Here is a 26986-nt window from a genome sequence, read left to right on the forward strand (position 1 = left end):
ACCAAAAGCTTTTGCTCAACTGCCCAGTGTGACCCTCCTGCTCCCAAGAAGATGCCGCCACTAGAAAACTGATGCTACCAACACAGTTTATAAGAGGGATGGGAAATCAAATCCTGACATTTATTACATTTTCATTTTGATATGAAGCGACTGAGAATTGAAAATGCATTTCATTTTAACAGATGATTAAATACTAAATGTTTATCTATGTGCTTTACACTATGATTTAAACATCAATTTGCTGCAGATCCAAGTATTCAGTTTTTTGTTCAGTTATCCATTGAATGAGGCCATGACCACAATTGTAAGTACTTCCTGACAAGATTAAGTAATTGCAATGTTGATATAGATAACGTAGGGTACAAAAAACTATTCAAGTACATGGTAAAAAATAATTATGCTTAATTTTGAGGACAAAGTAGGAAAGTATTAAACTGAGAAAATAAATTCAAATCCATTGGACTTTTTACCCATGGAAGTAAAAAAGTGTTTTTCTGCTTAAGAATAATTTATGGAAGCCCCCTAAGGAGCTGAGTGCACATTAGTTGTATATATTGAACAGTTCTTCAACTGTAGGTCTCTCATTGAACTGAAGCACTGACCAAACCTATACCAAGCTAGTTACACCTAAATAGTAAGAGAATAACCACCTCTAGATCACAACAGCCCTCTGGAGGATATTGTCCCCTAAACGTGGCTTTCTGATTCTTATGCGCTACTATTTTTCTTTGTTCACAAAACCATGATGGAAACTTATCACAATTAGTCAGAAGGAAAACAGAGCTATATTTTCAGCTGGAATAAGTCAGCACATTGTTAGTATGCTCAAAAACACTACAGCAGTTAATAGCAGAACCAGATGAAGTGCAAGCTTACCCAGAAAAGGTAATGAGCACTGTTTGGGATACAGAAAAAAAATATCAGATGAAAATTATGTGGTTTAACTGAAGTACAGCTTTATTTATATATTGCAAAATATCAAGTAACTTCAGTGACAAGTGTCACAAGTTCATCCTTAAACAACTTTGCCTTGCTGCAACTTCACAGCAGGTTCCAAGCCCACCACCAAGACCTGATCACTCTTCCCTTGTATGGCCTGGGGAAGAGCAGCAGTTTTTCCTTTGCTGTACAAGACAATTTGCAATCTCAAACCAATTCTCCATCTTCTTTATAGGATATTTTCCTCTCAGACCATAAGATTTATCAGAAAACTTGTCCAGCAGTGAACTAATATTGGCATTGAACATTTCCACTATCAAAAGTTGTATCTGGATAATTAGAGGTTTCTCCATCAACAAAAAGTGGCCTTTTCTGCCACTCCCTTGGAAATTCAGCTCATCTCCACTGGCCACTTGCACACCTAAAAAAGATGGTTGATTATCTGCACACAATCTCTACAGGTTTATCCTCATTTCTCAGCATTTGTTCAGTAACTCTTCGATGGAAGTTCATCCTGCTCTGTGCTCAGATCAGAATCCCAGTTCTGGTGTCCAATCTGATCTCCCACTCAACTGCACCAGTTATGTATTTCTCTAGCACTCAAGAAAAAAAATGTATTTCCTCTATTTTATCTTTGTAAGCTGTTTGTAGTAAGAACTACAAACTAGCTGCTAGAAAAGTGAAAAATGCAAAACAAATCTCATAGGTGCTGCCAATAACCTCAATATGAAATTAAAATAATCACATGTGTAATACAAATATGCTAAGATGCCTTACACTGCAGACTTCTTGCCTAATTCCTTATCTCTGCCTTCATTTCATGACAAACTTCTAGCATGCAGACTGGGACTGCACTCTGTTCCATTTACAGGCAGTTCTAATGAAGTCAAGAGCCTCACATCGACCCCCACAACCAGAAAGCATTATCAAGGCAATTTCTCTCCAGCTGCACTGCAGGCTACCTATGGCACGGTGTGGTAATGATACACCTTTACCAACTTCATCACTACCACACATCTAAGTTTCCAGGAAAACAGTCTACTCCTGAACACCCTTCCCAAAGTTACATTTGCTACTGTCACACTTCCATATAATCTGTGTCAAAATATCACTACATGGGAGTCTGTACCTGCATGAAACCAAAATCTAGACAGTATTCTCTATGAAAGAAAACAACTATGAGGCAACTATGATGCTGTTTCTCTAAAACTGCCTCTATATTAATTAATCTAAGGAATTAAATAGCCTCCAGTTTCGTTTAGCTCCCTCCTAAAGCTGCTTGTAGGACAAGAGCACATCTGATAGACTTAATGGCTACTTTTTAACTACTATTTAACTACTTTTTGCTAGGACCAGGATCAGTGATTTGCTGAGCTCTGCTCAGTTCTCCACATCTCACACAAGATCAGGAGCAGTGGACCACAGCACTGGACCATGTCTCTGCTTCTTCCTGCCTTTGCTCAGATCACACTGCTGTGCCTCTAACACAATTTCACTAGAATATAGCTCAGCTTCTTTGATGGCAGAGTAGTGCCTCACACCCACCAAATGCAGCTGTGGGCTCCTTCCTGCATGGATAAATTTCAGGAATGGCTATCCCTACTGAAAGAAGGCATTCAGCACACCATTAGCTGCCTTTAGACAAAAAGAGCCTGTAGTGCTTCCTCTGTTGTAAGCTTCTCTCACAAAAGCTCCTTCCCAGATTTGCCACAGAGTACTAGGATAATGGTAAAGCACAAGATTTTCATAAATCTGAGGGGTCCTAATCCTCTGTCTGCCTAAACCAATTCACTTCTGCCCTCAACAAAGCCACCACACTAATTAAGGGCCATCCTGCAGTTGGTATTGTAATATAGAAGAATCAATGCATTGGAGAAGGCATCAAAGCACACAAAGTCTGGACAGTCCCAGTGACCATATAAGGTCAAATGGGTTTCTTTTTGCAAAATTAATTTTGGATCAAGCTTTAGTCTGGCGCAGGGATCATCATCACAAGCAAAGAATTAGGATCTGGAGTTTTATTAACCTAATCTAAGAATACACTCTAGATGTAACAAGTAACAAGTCTGAAGCCACAGCACCTTAAGCATATGCTTAGATCTAACTCCTAATTGTTAGTGTGATCGAGTACACCTTTTGATAGCAATGTAATGCTGCCAAACTTGTATAGCAGTAGCAATGGGGAGGATCAGCTATTGAATCACCTTATTCGTGGACCAAGACTAAAATCAGTGCAAGATGTAAACGTCCTTGTGTTTCCTGCTACCTTCATCTTTTAAAGCATCATCTAGAAACGTTATTACAAGTAACAAGTGCTTAAAGTGCAACAATACATTTCCACTTAAAGTATTGCATAAATAAACCAAAATGTATTTATGTAGGCTCCAAGACTGCGCCAATGATAATGCTAGGAACAGCACAGCAGAAAACAGCAGCACAGGATCAATCCCAAGCTAAGCAGACAGCAGTCAAATCCTCGTATTTCCATAGTTTAAAAGCTGGTTCTGTCAAACAGCGCTCTCTTAACATGATATTCGATGTTCAAAATGAAGCTGTTCTAACTCAAAAGTGGGTTGACTTTTTGTAACATAAATCTTTTGTTAATGTTCATATAAATCAAGTATAACTGAACAGATCCTTAAAGGATATGACCAAAAATTAATTTGCCACATTAGCTTCAGGTTAACAAATTCTTCTGCTTGGAGACAGTCATACATTACCTAATGCATTTTAAGGTTCTTTGTAGCACAGTGCTGTTCCTGAGTTTTGGAAAGGAACCTGTTGTGGCCTCACAATTTTTGCCTATAAAAAGCTGAGCTCAGTAGTTCTACTGTAACTACTTAAACATAGTTTTTTTCTTCAATAATTTTCTAAATATCTGAAAGAAATGAAACATGTTCTTAAGATCTTCAAAAGCAGAATGTTTGTTACGTACATTACATCTGCATAGGCCAACTATCCAAATCCTTACAGAATGTATAAAACACACATTTTTAAATTGCAAGTGCTTAATATGTAGTATTTTGACCTTATCACATAAACCAATATAACTAAAAATTCTCTCCTTTCATCCACTGGGATTTCCAAATTATCAGAATTGTGGAGTTTTTGTTTCTGTAATTAAATTAATTTAAAAGATATCTCACAATCACAATTCAGCATGATCTCACTATCTGTAAAGTAGAAAATTCATACAAAAAAAAGAGAAAAAAAGCACTTCCTGAGCAGCCACCACCATTTTTTACCTGATAACAACTCACTTTTTTATTCTTCATAAAAAGCTTTTTTGTATATTGACATAGTGTCTGCTACAGTTCTATACACAAGCATAAGTCATTTGTGGACAGAAGCTGTTTTCTTTGATGAAAATAGAGAACATTGGATTTGAGTGTCCCAATTTTTTACCACCGGTCCAAAACAGTATATAATGTCTCACTATGCCAAAATGTAGAGACAGGGCAGTTAAGCTTTCCAGTGTAAGACCTGCACTGCTCTAATCCTCAGATGAAACTTAGAAAGTAGCAATTTTAAATTAAGATCAAAAAGACAAGAAATTTAGCGATGATTGATAAACCTGTAGTAAACTTCAAAGTTCTTTAACTTGATGGTCAATACAATTTTATTTACTTCTCTTTTTGGTTTTATGACAAGAGAAGGGATAGGGATGTGTACAGAAGAACACAAAAAAAAGTTTATTTACAAGTAATAACTTTTTTTTTTTATGCTAATCCAGGCATTAGAATTTCCAGAGCACTTCTCAGTCACAGTACTATTGTTTCCAAGTATTCAATGCCGAATCTACAGTGTTTGTAACGGATGTGACATATGGAAAACAGAGTTTCATTTTTTTCCAGTAAAAATTCCCCTTTTCAGATAATTAATTCTTTCAATTAAATCATGGATACAATGAAGCAAAATCATTTTAATGAGCTCCTTAAATAGCCTGTACAAAACTGCATGTTAACAACTCATGTCAATGTACTACCTCCGTGTCAAATAAGCATCTTCTCAGTGGCTCAACATCCTTCCTAAATTGAATCATACATCTGTCTTATGGCCTTACAAAGTTACCACACTTCCTTCAGAACGATTAATCCACGCTAACAGTCTCCTCAATAATGGAATACAGGAGACAATATGGTTGTCGATTCAAAGGGAACAAAGATCACCTATTTTTGAGGAGAATTTGATTATATCCACTACAAATATTTGTTTTCCCTTGCAGCTCAAAAATGCAGGAACTTTGAGCTTTGTATCATGAGGCTTAAACCTCATTAAGCCACCACTTTCCTAGGACAGCAAAATCTCCACAGGAGACTTCCAAATAAGCTGCAGACTTCCAAGACTAAACACTTTGAAATTTCCACACAGATCTATCCAGAACAGTTCAAGTAACAAAATAAAAAGCCCACTGATAATCATCCCCTGCGTATCACTGAAAATTGGGAGTTATCTGCAGCCATTAATTTCATTTTCTCACAGCCACCATTTTGAAAAAAACTGTAACGGCATCTCAGGGAAATGCACCTGCAATACTACCCACATCCCTCTTGCTTCTGCTTCCAAATCACTCCTGAGTCCTTCCAGGTGGGCAGAAACTGGCAACATAAAGGCTCCTTGGTTCGTCATCCACTCACTTCAGAAAGAGCCAAATGCTGCTAAATGCAACAGGAACCACTGATTAGATCAGCTTTGAATAGGAAGTCAAAAAAGACACACAGAGATATACACTCATTTCAAGTGCATTCAGAATCAATAGCAATGTATGTGCAAGACAGAATCAGAGGAAATGCAGTAGTATCTCCTAAAAATTTTTATATGACCTCCAGATTTTCAGTTTTTAAAATTTAAGAATTTTAAATTTTGTACATTTTTGTACAAATGTACAAATTTTGTACATTTTGAATTTTAAAATCAAAGAATTCTGACTGTTTCCAGTGCAAGGCATACATGTAACAACAGCAATAGAAACATTCAATAGAAACTTCTGAGAATCCAAAAAAGACTGCATTCATATAGCACTGTGATATTATTTATGGATGAAAAGCACTTTCTAAGTATTCACAAAACACTTAATTTTATAGAGTTTATCAGATCCAGGAAAGAAATACTATTTTCCACATACACTAGTATGTTCTGTGGTTTGTGGGAATGCTTCAAATGAGATGCTTTCATGCAAGATACAGTTCTCACCCAGTACACCAAGTAAAATTAGAGAGAAGCAAAAAGTAAAATGCAGTTTGAATCCCTTTCTACTGTTGGCTGTAGTACCCTCTTAAGTACAGTGGACCACATTGGAGTTCATCAGAGAACTACACAGATACTGTCGCTGACATATGAAAAAAATACTGGAAGTCTTAAATTTTTCCTGAACTTCGGCAGAAAAGATAAAAGCAAGTTGTAATTGCTGCTACCTGTAAATTGGCTCTTGGAAATTTTAGCCTAGAAACCTGGTCCTAAAAGCCCTATTTTCTCCTTAAAAAATATAAGGAGTATGATTTCCTAGAAGGCTACTCTAGGTGTTTAATATTTGTGAAGACTTCAATAAGTGAGGACCTACTAAATTTCCATTAACCTTTGCTCAAAATTAAATCAAAAAGTCAAAAAAGGATGACTTTATTGGCCCCTTGCTTAAAACTACCATTTCAAACAGAAAGCAACAAGAGGCCTTTACCATCACAGCCTGGGACACATTTGTCATCTACTACTACTGTATTTATCACCAGTTAAATTATCAAGAAAAGAATGCAGTAATCAGTGTATTTACGGACATGCTTCTCACTCTTGTGCACACTTATCCTTATCTGCTGCCTCTTCAAGATGCTCAGCTGAAAAGAGCTTCATGAATTTTTGGCTGAACAGTTAACAAAGACTTTGGTTTTTTTGTGTGTGATAGGTTAACAAAGTTTCCAGAAAATACTAAGTGTACATATGCGTCTAAAGAAAAGGAGACATTAATAAAACTAAAAGCATTCTGATGACCCCTGGTGGCCACTTCATACAAGGAAGTAATTGCATTCCATCTGAGAAAAACAGATCAAACAGAAAGGTATTACATCTTCTATTGGTAGGCATATCTAATGAAATGACAGCTGATTTTATTCAATTAGAATATTTATTAGAATGTACATATTTACATTACATAATCAAATTACTGTATTACGGTAGACACACAGACACACTCAAAAATTTAACTATTAGAAACAAACCCTGTTTTTCTCTTCAGTGAAACAGAAGTGAGCGCACTGGAAGTATTTCAGCTCAATCCTACAAGACATACAAAATTAACTTCTTTTCAGTTTTGATTTTCCAGTTGGGTTTCTCACATAAAGTTGAGGGTGTTGGGGAGCACGGTGGAAGCAGGGGGCTGCCTCACATCATGTGCACTCAAACGGGCCGTGTGTAATAGATGATGTCCCAAGTCCTTCCAGTACAGGCAGTTCTCCAGCACACTTTAGCAAAGCAAACAAACCAGCCTTTCCTTCTTTATATTTATATATTTATATTGGACTTCTACTAAAAAGAAGGAATCAGTATAAAAAGGGGATAGCTGTACACAAACCTCAGCAATGGAAAGGTTAAACCCTTAACATGCAGAGGAAAAGATGCATGACAAATCACATCTTTTCTCTTTAATGTTTTCCTGTAATACATGCAAGCAATCACAACTGCGCTGCCACGTCCTCTGCAACACAGAGAGGGACTTTTTCCCCCCAATAACTTAGATGATCATGACTGTGACTTAAACTATGCATAGCTGTGCAAAGCCTGGCTTCCTCCAGAAGTAACTCTTACCTGTGATCAGGTGAACAAACCCAAGCTTCAGCTATAGTCACTGCAGAACTTTTAATTCTAGTAGTTCTGTACTCAGACTGTACACAGTTCAGGGGTTACAACTAACCTTTATTCTAATTTCCATCCGTGACACATCTGTCTGTGTCAAGAGACAGAAACCAATATAAGACAGCAATGGCAGGCATACCAGTGTGACGGTGGCAATATGAGTCCAAGCACTGGCAATATGGGATGAGACAAATTCATGCCTTCTGTGGTGCCAGCAGTCAAGGGATACTAGCATGGCATACCATGGAGCCTTCTCCCTTCCCCATCCTCAAGACCTTCACTAGAAGAACTAAGCCATGTAGCTACAAAACCCTCATTTACTTCAGCTGAGGATCAAAAAGAGGCTGAAGGCCAAGCAGGCTCCCACTTCTCCCCAGGAAAACACACTCTTGGTCAGCAGGTGGAGAGTGAAGGTGAATGAGGGAGAAGGCATTGCTATTCCAGAGAGAAAGGCCAGAGGATTCCAGAGCAGCTTCTACCTCCTCTTGCAGCCCATATGATAAAACCACATCTTCCCAGAATGTTAATTCTAGGCAGATGGAACCAAAGGAGGGAAGTAATTGAAGACAAGGAACAGCATCTTGCTGATACCACCATCACTTATAAAATAAACACCCCATTTACTAGCCCAAAGCATTCACACTTATCAATAGTTTGGCAACAAATAACATTAAGGTTTCAAATGCTGCTGCTCATTTCCCTCCAAGTCTATTTCTTTTAATACAACAAATTTGGTGCTTACCTAAACCAGTCCCTGAAACTCAGCTCTCTCCTAGAACCAGCAGTACGCCTAAGCATGTGCAGAGTGGTAGCACAATTTGTGTGAGGCACACATGTTCAACCACATTTCCAAACAAGGAATCACCTGACAATTAACATTTTCATCTCTGCCGCAGGAGTGGTGCATGGGGTATAGCACAGTGCTATAGAACAGCTGCAGTGGGGACCACTTCCCTAATACCTACAAAAATTACGAAGCCTCACTCTGTTCTAAGAGCTGCACCTTGCATCAAGGTATCTCAAGGCTGCAAAACCCTTTCCCTATTTTGAAGCACACTGCTTAACAGCTACACAAGACTGCAATGCATTTCCTTCAGCTGTTGATTTATCAAAGTAAACTCCTATCTCCAGTCAACACCACAATATCAAACAGCTGCCTGGGAAGTACAAACAATGGAGCCCAAGTGTGCGAAGTCTCTCCCTCCCACCAGAGCCCAGCAGATACGCAGAGCCACTGCTAACCATACCATCATCTGGTGTGATCAGGGTGGCACCACAGTCCAACTCTTCCACCGACTAGAAAGATGTGCCTCGTCAACCTGGTGGCCCTGGGCATGGCCTTCTGCTCCCCAAGGCCCTCTTGGGCAGGAAGTGCAGATGCTGCTGGAACCTGCGCAGACCCAGTTCCTGGGCATCACAGGAGGTCACACAAAGACCATGGAGTACTTGTCCAGACAAGGGGACCTTGGGAGTAAGGGCAGAACTGCAACTTACTTGCAGAGACTCTGTATTTCCTCAATACATCATCACTCTTTCTCTCAGGGATGCTTTAGGAGAGTGTTATTACAAAAATACTACTAATTCCCTGAAAAACACCAAGTTGAAATCAATCCCACAAACTTTCCCAAGATCAATATATTTTAATGAACATAGAAAACATACACAATAGCAATCCCGGGCAAGTACCCCGAGACCAAGCTAAAGTAATAAATTGCACCTGCTCCAACACTTTCCTGGCAGGAAAAAATTGACATATCACTAAGCAGGCTGTTGCTCAGCTCAAACACCCACAGGATCTGAGGGACCACAAGATGGGTGACCTGCATGGTGACTTATCACAGCAAAGCAGAGCCAGGACACAATGCCAGATCTGTCCCCCACAGAAGGGCAGGGTTTTGGCAGCTCACAGTTAACTGAGCAGCCCAAACCACAGAGTCAGTCCCTCTGACTGAGCAATGTGGGCACAGAAAGTGACTGCAGGTCAAAGGGGCTGCTTCCTACAGTGAAGGGTCCTGGTACAGCCTGTTTATCTCTCGGAGGGTAAAAACAATAATTAGTTATCTATTTCAGTCATCAACAGGCATTTTCCTTGTATTCATCCTGGGAAAACTTTAACAAGTTAACTCTTTTCCTAGCTGTTATCATCAATGGAAAAGGGACAGCAATGTAAAATTAAACCTTACAGTTAACAGAGCAAAAATGTTGATTTATGTCTTTTACAGTGAAACCTAACATTAAGTGTGCTGTTCCATCATGAATTTTCAAGAAGACTTGAGCATCAACCAAAAGTTATGATTCAGGCTTTTACTTTCTGGTAAATTCAAGGAGTATTTGATAATCAAACACAACTTCAGTTTTGTCAGCTAAGCAGCCTTACTCATTCTAAAGCACCAAATTCTTTTACATGACACAGGAAAGGAACTAACTTCTAACAGTGACCCTGCAATTCCATTATACATGGAATTTTGGAGCAAATGCACCACTTTTCCAGGATTTAATATCTGATATTATTTCCATATACTAAACAATACAGAAGATTTTACTGCCTAAACCCCTGTAACAGTACAAATCATAGCAATGTAAAAATGCAAAGGATCTTATTACAACCATTACATTTTTCTCATCAATCTCATTCTGTACTGCTGTGTTAAGGACATCTAAGTATTCTTAGGTATATGTAAAATGGAAAAAAAAATTAATACCCCTTTTAATGAATTCCTCACAAAATTCTCCCTTCTCCCCAAATCAGAGAATTGTTTATGTTGGGAAAGACCATATTCATCGAATTGAACTGTTAACCCAGCACTGCCAAGTTCACCACTAAACCATGTCAAGTGCCACATCCACACGTCTTTTAAATACCTCCATGGATGCTAAATTCCACCACTTCCATGGGGAGCGTGTTTCAGGGCTTGACAACCCTCCCAGTACAGGAATTTTTTGTAAATCCAATCTAAACCTCCCCCAGTGCAACTTGAGGCTATTTCCACTTGTCTTCTCACTTGCTACTTGAGAGAAGAGACCAATTCCCACCTGGCTACAACCTCCTTTCAGGTACATATAGAGAATGATAAGGTGGTCCCCGAGCCTCCTTTTCTCAGGCTATACAACCCCAGCTCCACATAAGACTTGTGCTCCAGACCCTTCACCAGCTCCATTGCCCTTCTCTGGACACACTCCAGCACCTCAATGTCTTTGTTGATGTGAGTGGACCAAATGTGAACACAGGATCTGAGGTGCAGCCTCAGCAGTGCCGAGTACAGGGGGACAATCCCTGCCCTGCTCCTGGCTGGCCACACTGTTCCCCATACAGGCCAGGAAGCCATTGGCCTCCTTGGCCACCTGGGCACACACTGGCTCATGTTCAGGCACTGTCAATCAGCACCCCCAGGTCCTTTTCCACCAGCAGCTCTCCAGCCACTCTGCCCCCAGCCTGCAGCTCTGCCTGGGCTTGTTGTGACCCAGGGGCAGGACCGGGGACTTGGCCTTGTTGAACCTCACACCATTGACCCCAACCCACTGATCCAGCCTGGCCAGATCCCTCTGCAGAGCCTTCCTGCCCTCCAGCAGATCAACACTCCTGGGCAGCTCGGTGTTGTCTGCAAAATGACTGAGAGGGCACTCGATCCTCTTGTCCAGATCATTGCTAAAGATATTAAATAGAACCAGCCCCAGTACTGAGCCCTGGGGAACACCACTTGTGCCCAGCCATCAGCTGGATGTAATTCCATTCACCACCACTCTTTGGGCCTTGCCATTAAGCCAGCTCTTTACCCAGGTATCCTCATGCCACTATCTGTGTTTTAAATTAATCCAATACCTATTAACATTTAAATTCTACTAAATTCAATGGGAATAGGGTGTTTGAAAATCAAGATATATCTTTAGGTGCTTAAAAAGGATTTGTAAAGTAATGCCATATATCCAGATTTCACTATTTTATCTACAGAACTTGTTATTCAGAATTAAATAAAATTACATAAGCTCACTTTTTAATTAAAATTAGTTTATATTTTGAAAACTCAACAATTAATAATTTTTAGTTGCATTAATACTTCACTCTCCAGAATGCTTCAAAAGAAAAATTAAATTATATTAGATGGTTTTTAATAACTTATAGACTTTAAAAGTGCCCAGTTATAAATGAAAGGACTACAGAATAAAGATAGCAAATGCACACATTCAATGCTATTAAAAGGCAGACACATGCGATCTCATGTATCTTGTGCCATTTGTAAAAAGGTTGTTTTATTATCAGTGTAACTAATCACAATGAAGACATCCCTTACAATCAAAGACATTATAATGAATTTTCTTTACAGCTACAGAGAAATGGGATTTGCTGTTCCATATCAAACTAGAACAGGCTGTATAAATTCTTCTTCATATTTATTATTAAATGTAACTTTTATCTATAAAATCAACCATGAAATATTATAAACTGAAACAACAGAATTTATATCCTTTACTTAATTTAGTTTAAACGGTCTATTCACTAAAGAGAGGGGGAAAAAGGTTACATATGTATTATAATGTGCCCTCCCCTCTCCCCCATAAGTGTTTCCATTATAAACCACCTAGTTTTTGGAATTTATAACTCAGCTGTAAAAATCCACTTCATATGTAAAAGTTGGTATACTTTTCCTTTTACAAATTAAAAAAAAAAAAAATCTGTTTCAGAAGGAAAGCAAGAAAGAATGTGAGAGAAGGGAAAAGACAATTACACTAAGAATTTTAACTCTTGGCCAGTTAAATCAGTTGGTATGAGCCATCTGTTGTAATTCAGACCTATCTTCCCACCCCATCTCCTGAAGAACCATTGGGAGAAAGCTGGCTGCACCAGAGTCCCTGGGCAGATGGGAGCCAGGTACTGGCCTCCAGCTGCTGCTGACCTGCCAGGTTCAGGCTCTTATCCGACCGCTATCTCCTGAAGTCAGCTGTACAACTGGGAATTGGACAAATGAATAATAAGTGAGAACAGCAAAGAGCATTAATATCACCTGTGTCAGGGAAGACACAAGACAAAACACATCAGCACATCTTAAAAATGACAAATAGACAAAACAGCCTGTAAAAAAACCAGTCCTCACAATTAAAAGATATAAGACTTGAGAATTCAGGAACTGGAGACTGGACAACATACAGGGCAACGAAAACTGAACAGAAAAATAAGGGCAGATAAAAACTATCAGAAGTTCACACAAGGATAAAAAGGGTCTTATTTAAGACAATGTGGAAAACAATTCATACATAAGATGGCAGATTCCAAAATGAAGCATGAAATAAAGCAACAAGAGACAAGCAACCTATGACCTTAAGGTGCAAGCTACAATCTACACTATTTCCTGCTAGCAATATCCTACTTTCAGCTTTTTCCTGGAGCATAACAAAAAGCACAAAAGTGAAATTTACCTTTCTTTTCAGAGTCCCCATTTTGCAGTCTGAAAGGAATAGAAAGAAGCAGCAAAGAAGTAAAACTTATTGTAAAACTTGTATTGCTTCTCACAGTGCAGCTGGTGAGTTGGATGAGCTGGCAGGAGCAACAACCAAGCTACACCAGGTAGATGCCTGCAGACACTGCCTCAGGGGCACCAGGGAAGCTGGCAAAGACCTGAAGTCCAGAGATGCTCCCATGTGCCCCAGGTGATGCTGCACTCTTGCTTAGAGGAAACCACCAAAGCCATGTGTTCAAACGTAGCCTTTATTTAGTCTTCAGCTAAGTTTATTAATCAGAAAAGTCACTCTCTTGGCAATTCTTTAACTACAGCCCATGAGGACTATGTACATATATTTCAACCAATTCCCACAACAATACAAATAAGTAACATTTGTAAATTCATTGGTTCTCTACAGTGATTCCGGCTTTTTTTTTTTTTTTTTTTTTTTTTTAAATAATCTTTACGGGAAGATCTTTTACTGGACTAGATTAATCTGGCATAGATAGACAGCAGAGGATATTTCTAAAATATGCATTAAAATTCAAACACAGTAGGAAGATTACCTACACATCCTCCACTCAAAACACACACTCAAAAAAGGCACATTAGCAAAAAAACCTACTAAGTATGAATTTTAAGGATCTATTAGACATTGATATCATTTGTTATTTTGATATAGCTTGATTTGCAATAGAGACGATGAGGAACAAGAGAAAGAATGAGAAGATTTATGCTCTAAGGCAAACATACCCTTAAAACAACCAGACTCAAAAAGCAAAGTCTGCAAATGTAAAATCAGTTACCAGTTTACAGAATTTATATCAGATCATCAACAGGAAAAAAGAACCAAGCAGCAAGGATCCTCTAAGGGATTGGATGGTCCCATGACACAAAAATCTGCACTCAATTCCCAAAGTTCATCAGTCCAAAATCACTCATCTCTGTATCTACCTGGTATGTTAGCCACTACTATACTGCTCAATGTCAAGATTTAAAATGTCTGGATCAGAAAGTGAGACCTGGAATTTTAGGTACTGATATCTCACATCTAGTTCAGAGAGGGAAGAAAACAATATAGTTCCTTCTCAATCAGCATGAGACAGTCCCTAAGCTAGAGAAAAACAGCAAGCACAAGTCCTAAACCCAGAAAACAAGAGCTGCTAAATCTGGCAACCTGGAGAAAAGACTCTGGAGAGCTGTTACCGTATCATTTACTACTCGCAAACCTGAGAAGTCTCATTCTTGTACCTAGCTGATACCTACAGTGCGAGCACCCCAAACCAGGCACCCAAGAAAAGCCTCCTACTCCTCCAATCCTACTGCAGCTGCTCCATAACTTGGTGTCCACCAGTCCCAAAAAGAGAGCTTGTTCAGGCCCACACATCTCATGCACGGACTAGGAATCTTTTATGAAGAGTCACTAAGAACCACATTCACTCTAGGAACAGTTTTATACTTCATGTGAAAAAAATGCAGCACAGACTATGAGATTATTTCACTTGAATTCATGGAATCTATCATAATTTATGATCAAAATGTATTCATTACAAAAATATATATTGAAAAAACAGGAGAAAATATTAATTATTTGTTCTACCTGGCAGCTCTTATTTAGTGGAAGGTCACCAAAAATCATTAGGAGTTCTTTCAAAAACTATTCAAACAAACATTTCTAGAAGCAAAACCTCAACAATATGGTTTTTAAGAATAAAGCGTATTTTACAAAGAACTAGAATTTGGGAGCATATTAGTCCTCAAAATGTGCCTTTAAATTACCCCTATTTGGAATGACTGGCATAACTGTGTTAGTCACTTATTTTAACATTGTTTTATCCAGTCAGCTCATTAAATCATTAAAAATATACATAACTGAGCTTCAGTTTGACCTGCAGTGACTCCTATATGTACTCTCAAAATTAACACAAGCACTGAATGCTACTAATCTTCAACCTGTAATAACTGATCAAAGAATACTGCCCTGTAATTCACTACAAGCAAAAATCATAGCACTGAACCGTGCATTTTCAAGCAAGTGGTTTATAACTCTAGATTTAAAATGCAAAGTTTCCATTATATTTAATAATTAAAATGCATGCTGTGTTATGGTTACATTTGGTGACTGGATTAGTAGTACCCCAACTGAGTTAAACAATGCCTTTTTCCTATTAGAGTTCATATTACCATATTGTCTATTTGTTTAAGAAAAGGAAGAAAAAAAGCACAGCAAGGAAGAAGGAATAAAAAAGAAATATGAATATCAAACATACTGAAAGACAGTGAGGACCAAGGCAGCAAAAAGACCTGGTATCAGCAAAATATACAGTAGCTGAAAGCAGAAAAGCTGAAATATCTGTGAATTTAAAGTATGAAAACTTTTAATAAAAAGAATATTCTCCCTTTGTCAATAAGGGTTCTTATTCAAAGTAAAGGGAATAAAGCTCAGTTTGTTTTCCTAGATGCAGTTGCTACAAATTGAGGGAATACAGACATCACTGTCAAAGAGCAGATTCTTTCAGGCTGTCAACTTCTTAATCAGGGTCTGACTTCACTGGAAAGTGTGAAATTATGTAATTATTTATGCTTTGCAATTCTAACGGTTTAAACAAATCCAGCACTATGAACATCATCTTTTATAATGCAAAATTCCTACTGCGATTTTGTTTTAGGGAATATACCTTTTTTTTTCCCCTGCGCTTTAGGTGGTTTATTCAAACAAAATTTAAATATTATGTGAAGTATTTCTTTTCTCCCAAAACAGATCCCATTGAGCTTAGAAGAATAATTTACAAGAATGAAAGAAAATTGAAAAATAAAGTAAAACTGAAATCATGGCCACAGTGACATCAGCTGACGTTTTTTCAGTACTGTCAGTTATATTGCTACACAAAACTCTCTAATGGCAAGACTCAAGACCTTTGAGTACTTACAACAAACGTATAAATAATATATTATTTGACCCCATAAAAATACATACTCCTTACTTTCCTGCACTTCCATGCAATATTTAAGTATAAACTTCAGAGATTAACTTTGTTTTCATTTCAAGTATATTTTAATTATCTTGGTACGAACAGCAAATACAAGACAAGCTTGTGTGCCTGAAAGCTCACCCACTTCTCCCTCTATCGTAGCTGGTGTAATATATTGCCTCTGCCTGTAAGTCACCTCCTCAGTAACCCATCCCCTTATAGGGTAAATACCCTTAGCATACAAAATACGAAAGTATGCATTCACTGAAATAGGTTTATTTAACACTCCCCATCAAAATATATTTTACTGAAATCAGCAACATCTAAATTCATGATGATGTGAATGAAGAAAAAGAGAAAGCATTACTGCAAGTCAACCTCCACAAGCAAAGTTCAGCATGTTATTTACCTGGAAATGGAACCTGAATAGCCTGACCAGAGCTAGCAAAATGCATTGTCAGGTTTTCACTTGTTCTCTCCAAACAACACCTTCTGTACCCAATGACCTTTTGCCCAGGAAGGATTCTTGGGTTTTGACAGAAGGAGCTCCTTGTATCTCATCAGACGTCTGCTCCAGAGAAACTGAAGGTCAACACCAGACCTTTGTCAACTTTCTATTGAGTCTCTTCCTCCCCTTCCCTCCTCAGGTTGCCATCCCTGTTGCAAATTCCTTGGGTGACACAAAGGAAAGGAGACAGGGAACAAAGCCTACATACAACCCTCTGCAGATATAAGAGACATTCACAAAGAAGTCAAAGCAATACTTGTCAAGAATTTCTGAGCTACCTAGATTTAGAATGGCACTCAAATTCACAAGTCTGTATTTTTGACACTTAAAGTCTAATGAGAAACGACTAAAGAAAAGAAAGGGTAGCTTTTTTCATATAACATATCTGCCAAGTTCCCAGTACCAACAAGTAACAACACTGTATCATAAAATCTCAGCTCAAGAACCAACCAGTTTTTGAGGTAGGATTTCAAAAAAAAAAAAAAAGAAAAAAAAAGTCTGGTTTTGTATGCAAAAATTATGTAATGGAGAGCTTGTGTCAGGTTCTGATTTTGATCATTTTGACACAAATTGAAAAAATTCTGTTAAACTAAATGGAAATATTCCGTTTTATAGTCAGGTAAATAACATCAAATTCTAGTCCCAGGTTTTCTTTCCTTCCTGATTAAATTACATTAATGTACACTCAAAACAAAGCAACTACTGCTATCCCTGTGTTTCTTTTCAGGAGAATAACTTATCTGTTAAAAAATACTACCTGGGCATAAACATGAAGTCATAAGGATTCTCCACATGTCTGCCATCTATCTGAAGCCTTGCAACAAAGAGGCTTTTAGCAGGATCATAGTACGTGGATACCAACATATCCTAAATGTAGGGCAGAAGTCAACCTGCTTCTTGAGGACCTATAAGCCATAGTTTCTCCCTAAAATACTTTTTATTAACCTGATATGTATATGAGACAGCAAAAATCAAAACACTGTATTCTTACACAGAATGTACCAGAAAAAGGCTCAACAACTAAATATTGTGCCTTCACATTCTTGGTAAAAGGTATGACATAGTATTCATTGCCATTTTATTCCTAATTAGCAGTTTAAGCTTGTTAACAAGAACAGTTCATTTAAGGTAAACAGGAATTATCTTTCCATTGTATAGGAAAGACCTGTAAATAGGACAGCTGATAAATTCTAAGATGAGAGCAACTAGGAAACTATTCATTAAGGCTTGGGTTATAAATTCAAAACATGAAGCATAACATGCTCAAAGAAGGAGATTTTATTTTTAAAAGCATTCATTAGGCTCTCATCTTCAAGCCTCAGACTTGTAAATAATTTAAAATGAAAATGCGAACAGGCAGGGAAAAAAAAACAAATGCAATTCAAATCAGTCCACTGTTGTACCAATAAAACTCAGAACAATAGAAACTAAGTTGGCAGATTTTGAAGACAACATCCAGAAAACATCTTTATGTACTATATCTTTGAACTTACATGTTGTGCTAGCACTGGCACCAATCCAAAAAAAAAATTAGCTCTGACTTGTAGCAGCCAGGATTTGCCCAGTAAAGGATACACGTGCTGAACTAGTTATCTTTGGTCATCACTGTATTTAATTCTAGAGATGCCAAAGCAAACAAACAAGCTGCAGTTTATCAATGCTTTTAGATTTTCTATTTATCAATTCTGATTTTTCAGAAATGTATATCATATTAACGATTTATATGACACAACACAAGAACTCCCCTTTACAGATGAAGGTAAACCTCAGTTTGCAAAACATGGGGAGCATGGAAAGAAACAGCCTTTCTTTCACTGGCATTGAAAATGGAAAGTGAAGAAGGCAGAAGTAACCAAACAAAAAAAAAAAAACAAAACACAAGGATCACTGCTGTCCTCACTGCATATTCAGTGTCCCAAATCCAATGTCAATATATCCCTGCAGAAAGCATGTTACACACCAAGAAACCAGGAAAGTGCAACATTTTGCCTTCACTGAGTGTATGGAGTTTTCTATCCTCCTCTCAAGGACTTGGAACGATTCAAATTATATATTCAATGTCACTTAAACATTCAATGGAAGACAAGCATGCAACAGGAATTTCTTTCTCTATGTTAAAAGACCACATGGCACTGCAAAATGCAAAGGTGCCGTATTCCTATGCCATAGTTCTTGTGCAGAAAGATGTGCATAGATGCTGTCTATCTCAGGAACATCAAGATATGCTCCTCAGAAGCCTTTCACTTACTGGCTGCACCCCATGCACCAGGAAACCTGACATTTGTCAGTCACACAGGACTTCCTGTACAGCTACAGAACAGCCATGCACTGAAAAGCAGTCAGAATCATGAAAACAGGCATTTTTCTTTTAAAACACGATTAGTGCTTATTTCTAAAATGCACTTAGGTCATCTCTTTGTTAGGATGTGTGTGAATTGGGTAATACGTACTGTAAATTTTCTTTCCATACTGAGGAAAAAAAGACAGCTAGGTTTCTCTCTGATACAAAGACAGAGATTGCTGACATAAGTTTGGGACACAACTTTCTTCCATCTTCACATGCTGAAGAACTGAGACTAAGTAAAATATGAAAACTTCCACATACATTTAACATAAACACCTACAATGGACTACAGACTGTTCTGTAACTACTGAGTCTTCTCTGGCAGATGGCAGAAACAGGACTAATGGCATTTGCAACTGCAGAGCAGGAAAGCATGTATGATTCCCCAGTTTTGAACATACAACTCCTTTCTGCAAAGTAAATAGTCACTTTTGGAATTTCTGCAGGTGAGAAATTGGAAATTACAGGAACATCTTTACATTTTTTGCTACTTCTCTAGTTTTATACACACATGCTAATAAACGATCTCAGTTTATGTGTTAACACAGCCCATAATGACCAAAAAAATAAAAAAAATCCAATTTAGAAGCAGGTATAGGCATATTTAAACTTTTATACATGTTTGTGTAACCATGTAAGAATGTCCACTGCAAAAACAAACAGACCAGAGATAAAACCACTCTAATGTTACTGGAGAGATATTGCATGAACTTTGATACCATGGGCCAGGTAAGATTTAAGCACTTTGCAATGTCAGGTGCATAGCAACGCTACTCCTAATTCATTCTCTCCAAGACATCCATGCTTGTTAGTACTAAACATTGTACTTGCCTAAGAGAAGTCAGCCTTTTCTCCCAGGCAACCAGTGACAGGACAAGAGGACACAAGTCTCAAGGCGCACCAGGGTAGTTTAGGCTGCACATGAGTAAGTTTCTTCACAGAAAAGGTGATTAGGCATTGGAATGGACTGCCCAGGAAGATGATGGAGTCACTGCCCCTGGAGGTGTTTATGGAAAGACTTGACTCAGCCTTAAGTGCCATGGTCTAATTGACATGGTGGTGTTGGGTCAGAGATTGAACTTGATTGATCTCAAAGATCTTTTGAGAAAGAATCTAGTTAATTCTGTGATCACTGGTGAGGAACAGTGCTCATTTCCCTCATGCCTTTGCGTCCACCAAAAACTGCTGCCATTGCTTCTGCTCCTTCCACTCCTGTTGCGTGGGAGGAGTAGCGCCTGCATGCCTTGGCTGCTGCTGGCCAGGCACTGTGTGATGCAGCTGCACCTCAGGTAGCAGTGGCAGCACTGCACGGCTGTGCTACCCCAAGGTGGTAAGGCCTTAGCAAGACCTTTCTGGGGTAGAATAACCACAAATTCTCTGCTGGGCAGCTGCTGACAATCTGCCAAAGTGAAAGCACCATTTCCACTGGACTCCTCATGCAACACAGAGCACAGGAGACCACTCCACTGCATGTCTGGTTTTGTGAACAGCAGAAGGAAACACAGCCACTACATCTGTTCAAGCACATCATCTTGTCTTCCTCCCCAAACTTTCAAAAAAGTTATACTCCAAACTTCAATCTAAAAGGTCAACTTTTTAGTACCTTTAACAGGCACCTTAATACCAAGACATAAATTTCAATGAATGACTAGACCAGGTGTATCTGAAACCAATGTTTTTATTTGACTGATGGGGTCATCCATCCAATGCAGCCCTTCTGTTTTCCTGAGAAAGAGAATATTTAAATTCTAAACCACGTTAGGAATTCAAACACAGGAGCCACAGAACAATTCCAGTTCAACCATATTTCATATGCTAGTCTGTCTGTAAATTCCATCTTATGCACAAAACCCCAACACTGTACACATTCAAAAAATTAAAAAAAAAAAATAACTAGGCAAAGCAAAGCCACTTCATTCCAATGTTGTGCACACTAACAAGAAAATGCTGTTCTTCACTACAAAAGCTTGGGTTTAATGGAATATGGTGACTGACATCTCCTTCACACATATTCTATCTCCAAGTAATGTTTTTCTGTAAAGAGAGACAAGACAGCTTAAGTTTTAAAAATGTTTCTAACAAAGAAAACTCTCATGCAAATAAATTAGAAATCTTTGATGCTGTTACTATACAGTAGTTCCTACAGAAGAATCATAGTAAAAGATTTAACTCAGGTCGTTTGAATTATATTTCCCAAAATGCTAATAAAACTGACATGTTTGAACATACTGAAAAAGTCACAGTCCATCATCGTCCTGTCACATCAGTGCATTTGACTTTTTTTAAAATGTATGGATTATACAATTACTGCCAGGCTCCATATTTTATATATAAAAGCTACAATCTGATTATATGTCCATGCTGAAATAATTTATGAAATAAGGATGGAATGACTGCAATGTTACTTCCATGACAAATGTAACTTGCTGTGAATAGTGTAGAAGATTGCAAGAGAGACCCAACTGAAGCCTGTAATTGTCTTCATCTTTCATGAAGAGGTGTGACCTGGGAAAAATATAGATCCCAGCATCCAAAGCTCCAGCCTCATGCAAACACCTTGGTACAGGAATGGAAAATTTATAGTCTTCACATGCCACACCTTTGGGGTATTAAGATGAGAATCACAGGGAATTACATCCAGTGTTTAAATTGTATGCTAGTCTGTTATGGTTTTTCACCACCAGAAAATCCACCATTGCCACTCTTACCCTTGCACTTTTGGATTTCCATTATTTACTACTCCCTAGGTGTCACCATCATGATTAGTATCATATGGACGAGCACGAGCACATGAGAAAGCCAAGGTCTTGCAAGTCTGCATCAGTACAACTACACAAAGAAGCAAAGAGGGCACAAGAAAACAGAAACAAAACCTTTAACTTCATAAATTCTAAGATCACTACTAGGTACAGCATTCAGATCACAAATGTTTTTTTCCTTCCTCCAACTAACACTACATTTAATATTAACTTTGTGGTTCACAGGCCACACTAGTTATTTGAAGGAACGACAGGAAGCCTTTCGTAACAACTCAAACTACACAAGACAGAACACACTCATAAAAAGGCTTGTTAAGGTCCATAAAAGGGACCTTAAAGATCACCTAGTTCCAACAGCTTCCACAAGAGGTGGTTGCTCAGAGCCACACCCAACCCGGTCTTGGAACAGTTGCAGAGATGGGGCATCCACAACCTGGCTAAGTTGCCACTGTGCCAGTGCCTTACCACCCTCACACTAAACAATTTCTTCTATATAAAGGACATACAGATGATAACCTATCCCTCAAAGGCCACCTAAAGCAGTAGTTTTGGTTTAATGATCTTTCCTACTGAAGACACACAAACCTTCAGAAGTGTACTACCACTGATTTGTTTATGGGAACTTGCTTTCCCTGCATAATCTGACAGGTTCCCCAAGAATCTACACTGACTCCCTATATCAGACAAAACCACGTTGAAAATCACAAGACTGTGAGGGCACAGGAGGTGTTCATGATTCAAGAGGCTGACCTCCAAAGGAGGGCAGTAAATAAGGAAGGGAAGGGTCTGAAGCACAAGTCCTATGAGGAATGGCTGGGAGCTGGGAGTGGGATTGAGCCTGAAGGAGGCTCAAGGGAGACCTTACCATTCTCCACAACCACTTGAAAGCAGGGTGAGACCAGGAGTGGGTCAGCACCTTCTCCCAGGCAACCAGTGATAGGATGAGAGGACAAAAACTTTAAGCTGCACCAGGTGAAGTTTAGGCTGGACATCAGGAAAATTTTTTTCATTGAAAGTGCAATTTGACTTTGGAATGGACTACCCAGGTAGGTTATGGAGTAACTGTCCCTGGAGGCGTTTAATTAAAGACTGGATGTGGCATACAGAGCTATCTGCTGGTGAAATGGTGTTCAGTATATCAGAGGTCTTTTCCAACCTAATTCTGCCATTCTGTGACCGCTCTACCTAGTGACTGAAGCAGAATAAAGGGAAAGCAGCTACAACCCTTCCTTTATCAAGAGCCGCGTACAGAGCTCCTGCAGTCACGGGTGTCGTCCCTCACCGACAGCCACTGCACTTCTCAAAGATCATACCCGCTTATCCTACAGCAACCTTCGGAAAAAGAGAGGGTGGTAAGAAACGGGGTGTTCGGGCGGCTGAAACCACTCAGGGCAGCGCGGAACCCCGTAAGCCGACACTCCCGAATGCCCTCCCCGGACCGACCCCGCCCCGCCGCGCCTGCGCAGCCGCCGCTGCCGCCCGAACTGTCCCCGCTCGGCGGTTCGGGGGCGCTGCCCAGGGCCGTCCCCGCGGGCCGGCGGCTCCGTGGGGCCGGCACCCACCGCCGCGTCCCGCTGCCTCCTCAGGCCACCGCCCCGCCCGGCCGGGCCCCGCGCCTGCGCACCGGCCCTCGGGAGCTGGGCGGAGGGCGGGGGGGACACAAGGAACGGGGGAGGAGCCCGGAGCACGCGCCAGCCGGAACCGCGCAACGCGGTAGCAGCTCGCGTGGGTCCCCACCCCGTCCGGTTCTTCTTCCCTTCGTCTCTCCCCCCCGTCCCTGCTGTCCTCGCCCGTACCCTCTCCCTCGCCTCTCCCCGCCGCCGCCCGCCTGCGGCACAGCGGAAGGGAAGACCCCCACGGCCCCGGGGCTGGCTGCGGCAGCCAATGAGCGCAAGGGGCGCTCTTCCCGCCCTCGGCACCACGGCCAATCGGCGAGCATCTTGGGACAAAGCAGGCACGGGATTGGCTCGGCCCGTGCGCCACAACCCTCCCGCCCGCCCACCAAAAAAAAAAAAAAAAAAAAAAAAAAAAAACGACGGCAGCGCAGAGGCCCAAAAAGCCCGAGGGGAGACGGCGACGCGGTACACCGTGAGCCCCCCTCGCGAGGGTCGAGGCAGCGGCTCGCCTCGCGCCGCTGTACGACGAGACGGGGCGGCCGCACCGCGGCGGGCAACGCTTACCGCGCGGGGGGAGCCGAGCGCCTCCGCTTGTGCTGAGCCGTGTCACCAGTGGCGCGCCGTAGCTCCGCCGCGCTGCGTCACGCCCGGCGCGGGGTGGGGGCGGGGCCGAAGCGCGTTCATGTGACGCGACGGCGCCGGCGGGGCGGGAGCCGGTACGGAGGTGCCGCTCGTGCTGCCGCGGGCGCGAGTGGCCGTGCGCCCAACGGCTGCCGCCGCCGCGCGCGCGCACCATCTGGCGCCATCTTGCCTTGCCCTTCCCTGCCCTGCCTTGACATCGCCCCTGCTCTCGACTGCTGCCGCCCCTCCCCACATCCCGGGACGGGATGGCCCCGAAAGGAAGACGGAGACTCGAGGGTTTTCCAGGGTTGCGTGTGCCGGTGAGGCCGCAGCTTCGTGCGCTTGGCGGGCGAGAGCAGGCGGCGCTGGCAGGAGCCAGCGGGTGCGGGCTTGGGGCTTCCCGAAGCCGCCCGTTCCTTGGTGCGTGGCGCAGCCCAGCCTGCTTGTGGCTTTGCCCCTCCGGCGGCCCCCGCGCTTGGTGGCGCCAGTGTAACCTTGGGCCGCACGTGCGTAAAGCTGCTTGACATTCTCACCCTGCATCGCACTGTAGCGAGATGGTCCTTGGGAAACCTGTTCTGGAGGAGGGGAAAACGAGTCCTTGATGCAGAGCCTGCAGCTATTCACTAGGGGTATCAGTCGAAGGGTGTCGACGCCCCAAGCTATATTAAATAACCTTCACGGAGTGCAGTACAAGAGAGGAACAGTTGAAAAAGGCAAAAGGAAGGCAATTTGTAAAGAATTCCGTATTTTATAAACTCGAGATGATGAAACCCTCTGTCAGCCTTAAACATGATTAAGTATAATATCAAAGCAAAGAAGCAAAGTGTAAAGAGTTCAGAAGCCTGCGGTGAAATGTAGTTGCTTTTTCTCTGTTGCTTACGATTTTTAAAATGCAGGTTTCCCACTTATCTCCTGATAACATAACATTTTTTAGTAGCCAGTATCTTAGTTAAATGGCATTTAGCATTCTTCAGCGCCGTGGCACAGAGACAAGGAGAGAACACCTCTTTGGGAATAAATTTGCAGTTCATTGACTTTCCAGTCACACAGTGTGCACAAGCTTACCCACTAGAAGTGACAACTTACAGTGCTATTCAGCCAGTTAGTCACTGGCTAATCTGTTAAATTTATGTCACAGAAATGCCAATTCTCTTGAGGGTTGTAATAACAGCAAGAATGGGTTGAAAACAAAGCAGTTGCTGTGGCCTGTGCCCTTCATTGAAACCGAGTGGAGCATCCCAGACTTTACCAGTGTTGAGGGAAAGATCTGAAATGAATGAACAAAATTTAAAACAGTAAAGTACCACAAAGGACATTGGTGAGAGAGGGCTATGTCCTTGTCCTGTACCTAAGGGTTATAATACAGAATTTAATTGTTATCTGTGTATAATAGGAAATCCACACAGAATATGGCTAAATTTGTAGTAAAGACATCTTTGGGATTTTAGGTACATATTTAGGTTGAATAGTTTGAGAGTCTACAAAAGCCACTGGGATTTGTAAGAATAATACCAATATACAATACCAATAATACAATCTGGTTGTTCTGGATATTTTTCAGCATGGAGAAAAGAGGCAAAACAACGTTTTGATGTCCTTTAAGCTCAGTTTTTCTGCAGTTTACAAATTCCTTTCATATGCCTTAAAAGATGATAGGTCTGTGTCTCAAGTGAGACACCAGTAACACCAAGTGAGTCTGCCTGGTCCATCAGTTATTTCATTATTTGCTTACTGAGAGGAAACATGCTGGAGAAGGAGATGCGACTGTGCAAGCTGCAGTCTTAGAAGTTGAAGTATTGCTAACAGAATTAAGAGAGGCAGCATATTTTAGGAATAGCCTGAAGAGGGAGCCATTGGTATGGGACAAGTAGCAGCTAAGGCTTAGTGATTATATAGTGATTAATAGAATCACTATCTTAAAAAAAAATCATATCTGTACCAGAAATAATTAATTTTATTTTGTAATTATAAGCTGTATTAAATGTTTACAGACATCCCTACATTTAATGTTCTGGCTGAAGTATATAAAGAATTCTAAAGTTGTCCTGAAAAGTGGTTCTGTGTTCTGAAATAGTTATGCTAATAAAAATATATTAGAATGCAAGCTGAATAAGTCAATGAGTAATTAACAAGGATTTAATTAGCTAAAAGATTAATTTATCAATGGATTGTAAACATAGACTATATTTATTTTTTAACAGAATATGACACTAGGAATGATTCTGCAGTTGCTGTATTTCTACCACACCAAATTTCTGATTTCACTAGAAATATTACTTAGTCCCAAGAGTACTACCAGCTCTTTACTTAGACTGTAACTTTCGTACTTATTATTCTGTGTTTGCTCCTGTACAAAAAACACACAGCTTTGTGAGTACTACTACCAGAAATGAGATATTCAGCAGGATAAAAGCAGTCAGCATAACACTACTTACCAACTCTGAATCATGGGATTTCCTATCAGATTTGTTTAGAAGAAATAACCCCATGACTGGATGATGATCTCTTAGGTAGAGTGTCACTGTCAGGCCCTCCAGAGGACACTGGTGTCTGTAGGATATCAAGTTATTAGCATCAATCCATAAGGGCTCCTTAACCACCTTTGGTTTTTCACAGAGTAGCAAATTTTTGAGGAAAGTTGCATATATCTTTATTCTGCAGTTCCAACACCTAAGAAAATATGAAACAGAATAATTAGGATGTAAACACCAAGAACCTTTTTGGTGTCAATTACCTATATACATATATATATATACACACATGTATCTATACCTTCCCTTTTTTAATGCAAGTTATTTTGACCATTTTTCAAGGTGTGTGATTCAGGAAGCTAAATGCAATATTCCAGTTTGACTGATCTGCTGCTGCAGTCTGCTCAAACTGATGGAATTTGGTTCCATTGGAATCCTTGGAGGTATTTAAAGAATGTGTAGATGTGGTACTAAGGGT

The 26986-nt window shown here is 40.3% G+C and overlaps 1 protein-coding gene across 6 annotated transcripts in view; it reads right to left on the bottom strand.

The window, feature by feature from the left end:
* ZNF407 (zinc finger protein 407) overlaps positions 1–25543 on the bottom strand; it is a 337294-nt gene extending 311751 nt beyond the window's left edge. Inside the window, exons 1-2 of one of the 6 annotated variants that reach the window (XM_058831044.1) lie at positions 23981–24009; positions 5467–5597 (exon numbers count right to left, since the gene is read on the bottom strand). Coding sequence is in view for 3 of the 6 variants with exons in the window: in XM_058831041.1 (XP_058687024.1) it covers positions 23597–24212 (616 nt within the window). In the remaining 3 variants the exon portion in view is untranslated. Of the gene's footprint in view, positions 1–5466; positions 5598–7148; positions 7207–23596 lie in introns of those variants that run through there. The other 5 variants (XM_058831045.1, XM_058831043.1, XM_058831042.1 and 2 more) reach the window with 5 other exon arrangements.
* Positions 25544–26986: the final 1443 nt, after the last annotated feature.

Source organism: Poecile atricapillus, chromosome 2, assembly GCF_030490865.1.
Source record: "Poecile atricapillus isolate bPoeAtr1 chromosome 2, bPoeAtr1.hap1, whole genome shotgun sequence".
Classification (NCBI taxonomy): domain Eukaryota; kingdom Metazoa; phylum Chordata; class Aves; order Passeriformes; family Paridae; genus Poecile; species Poecile atricapillus.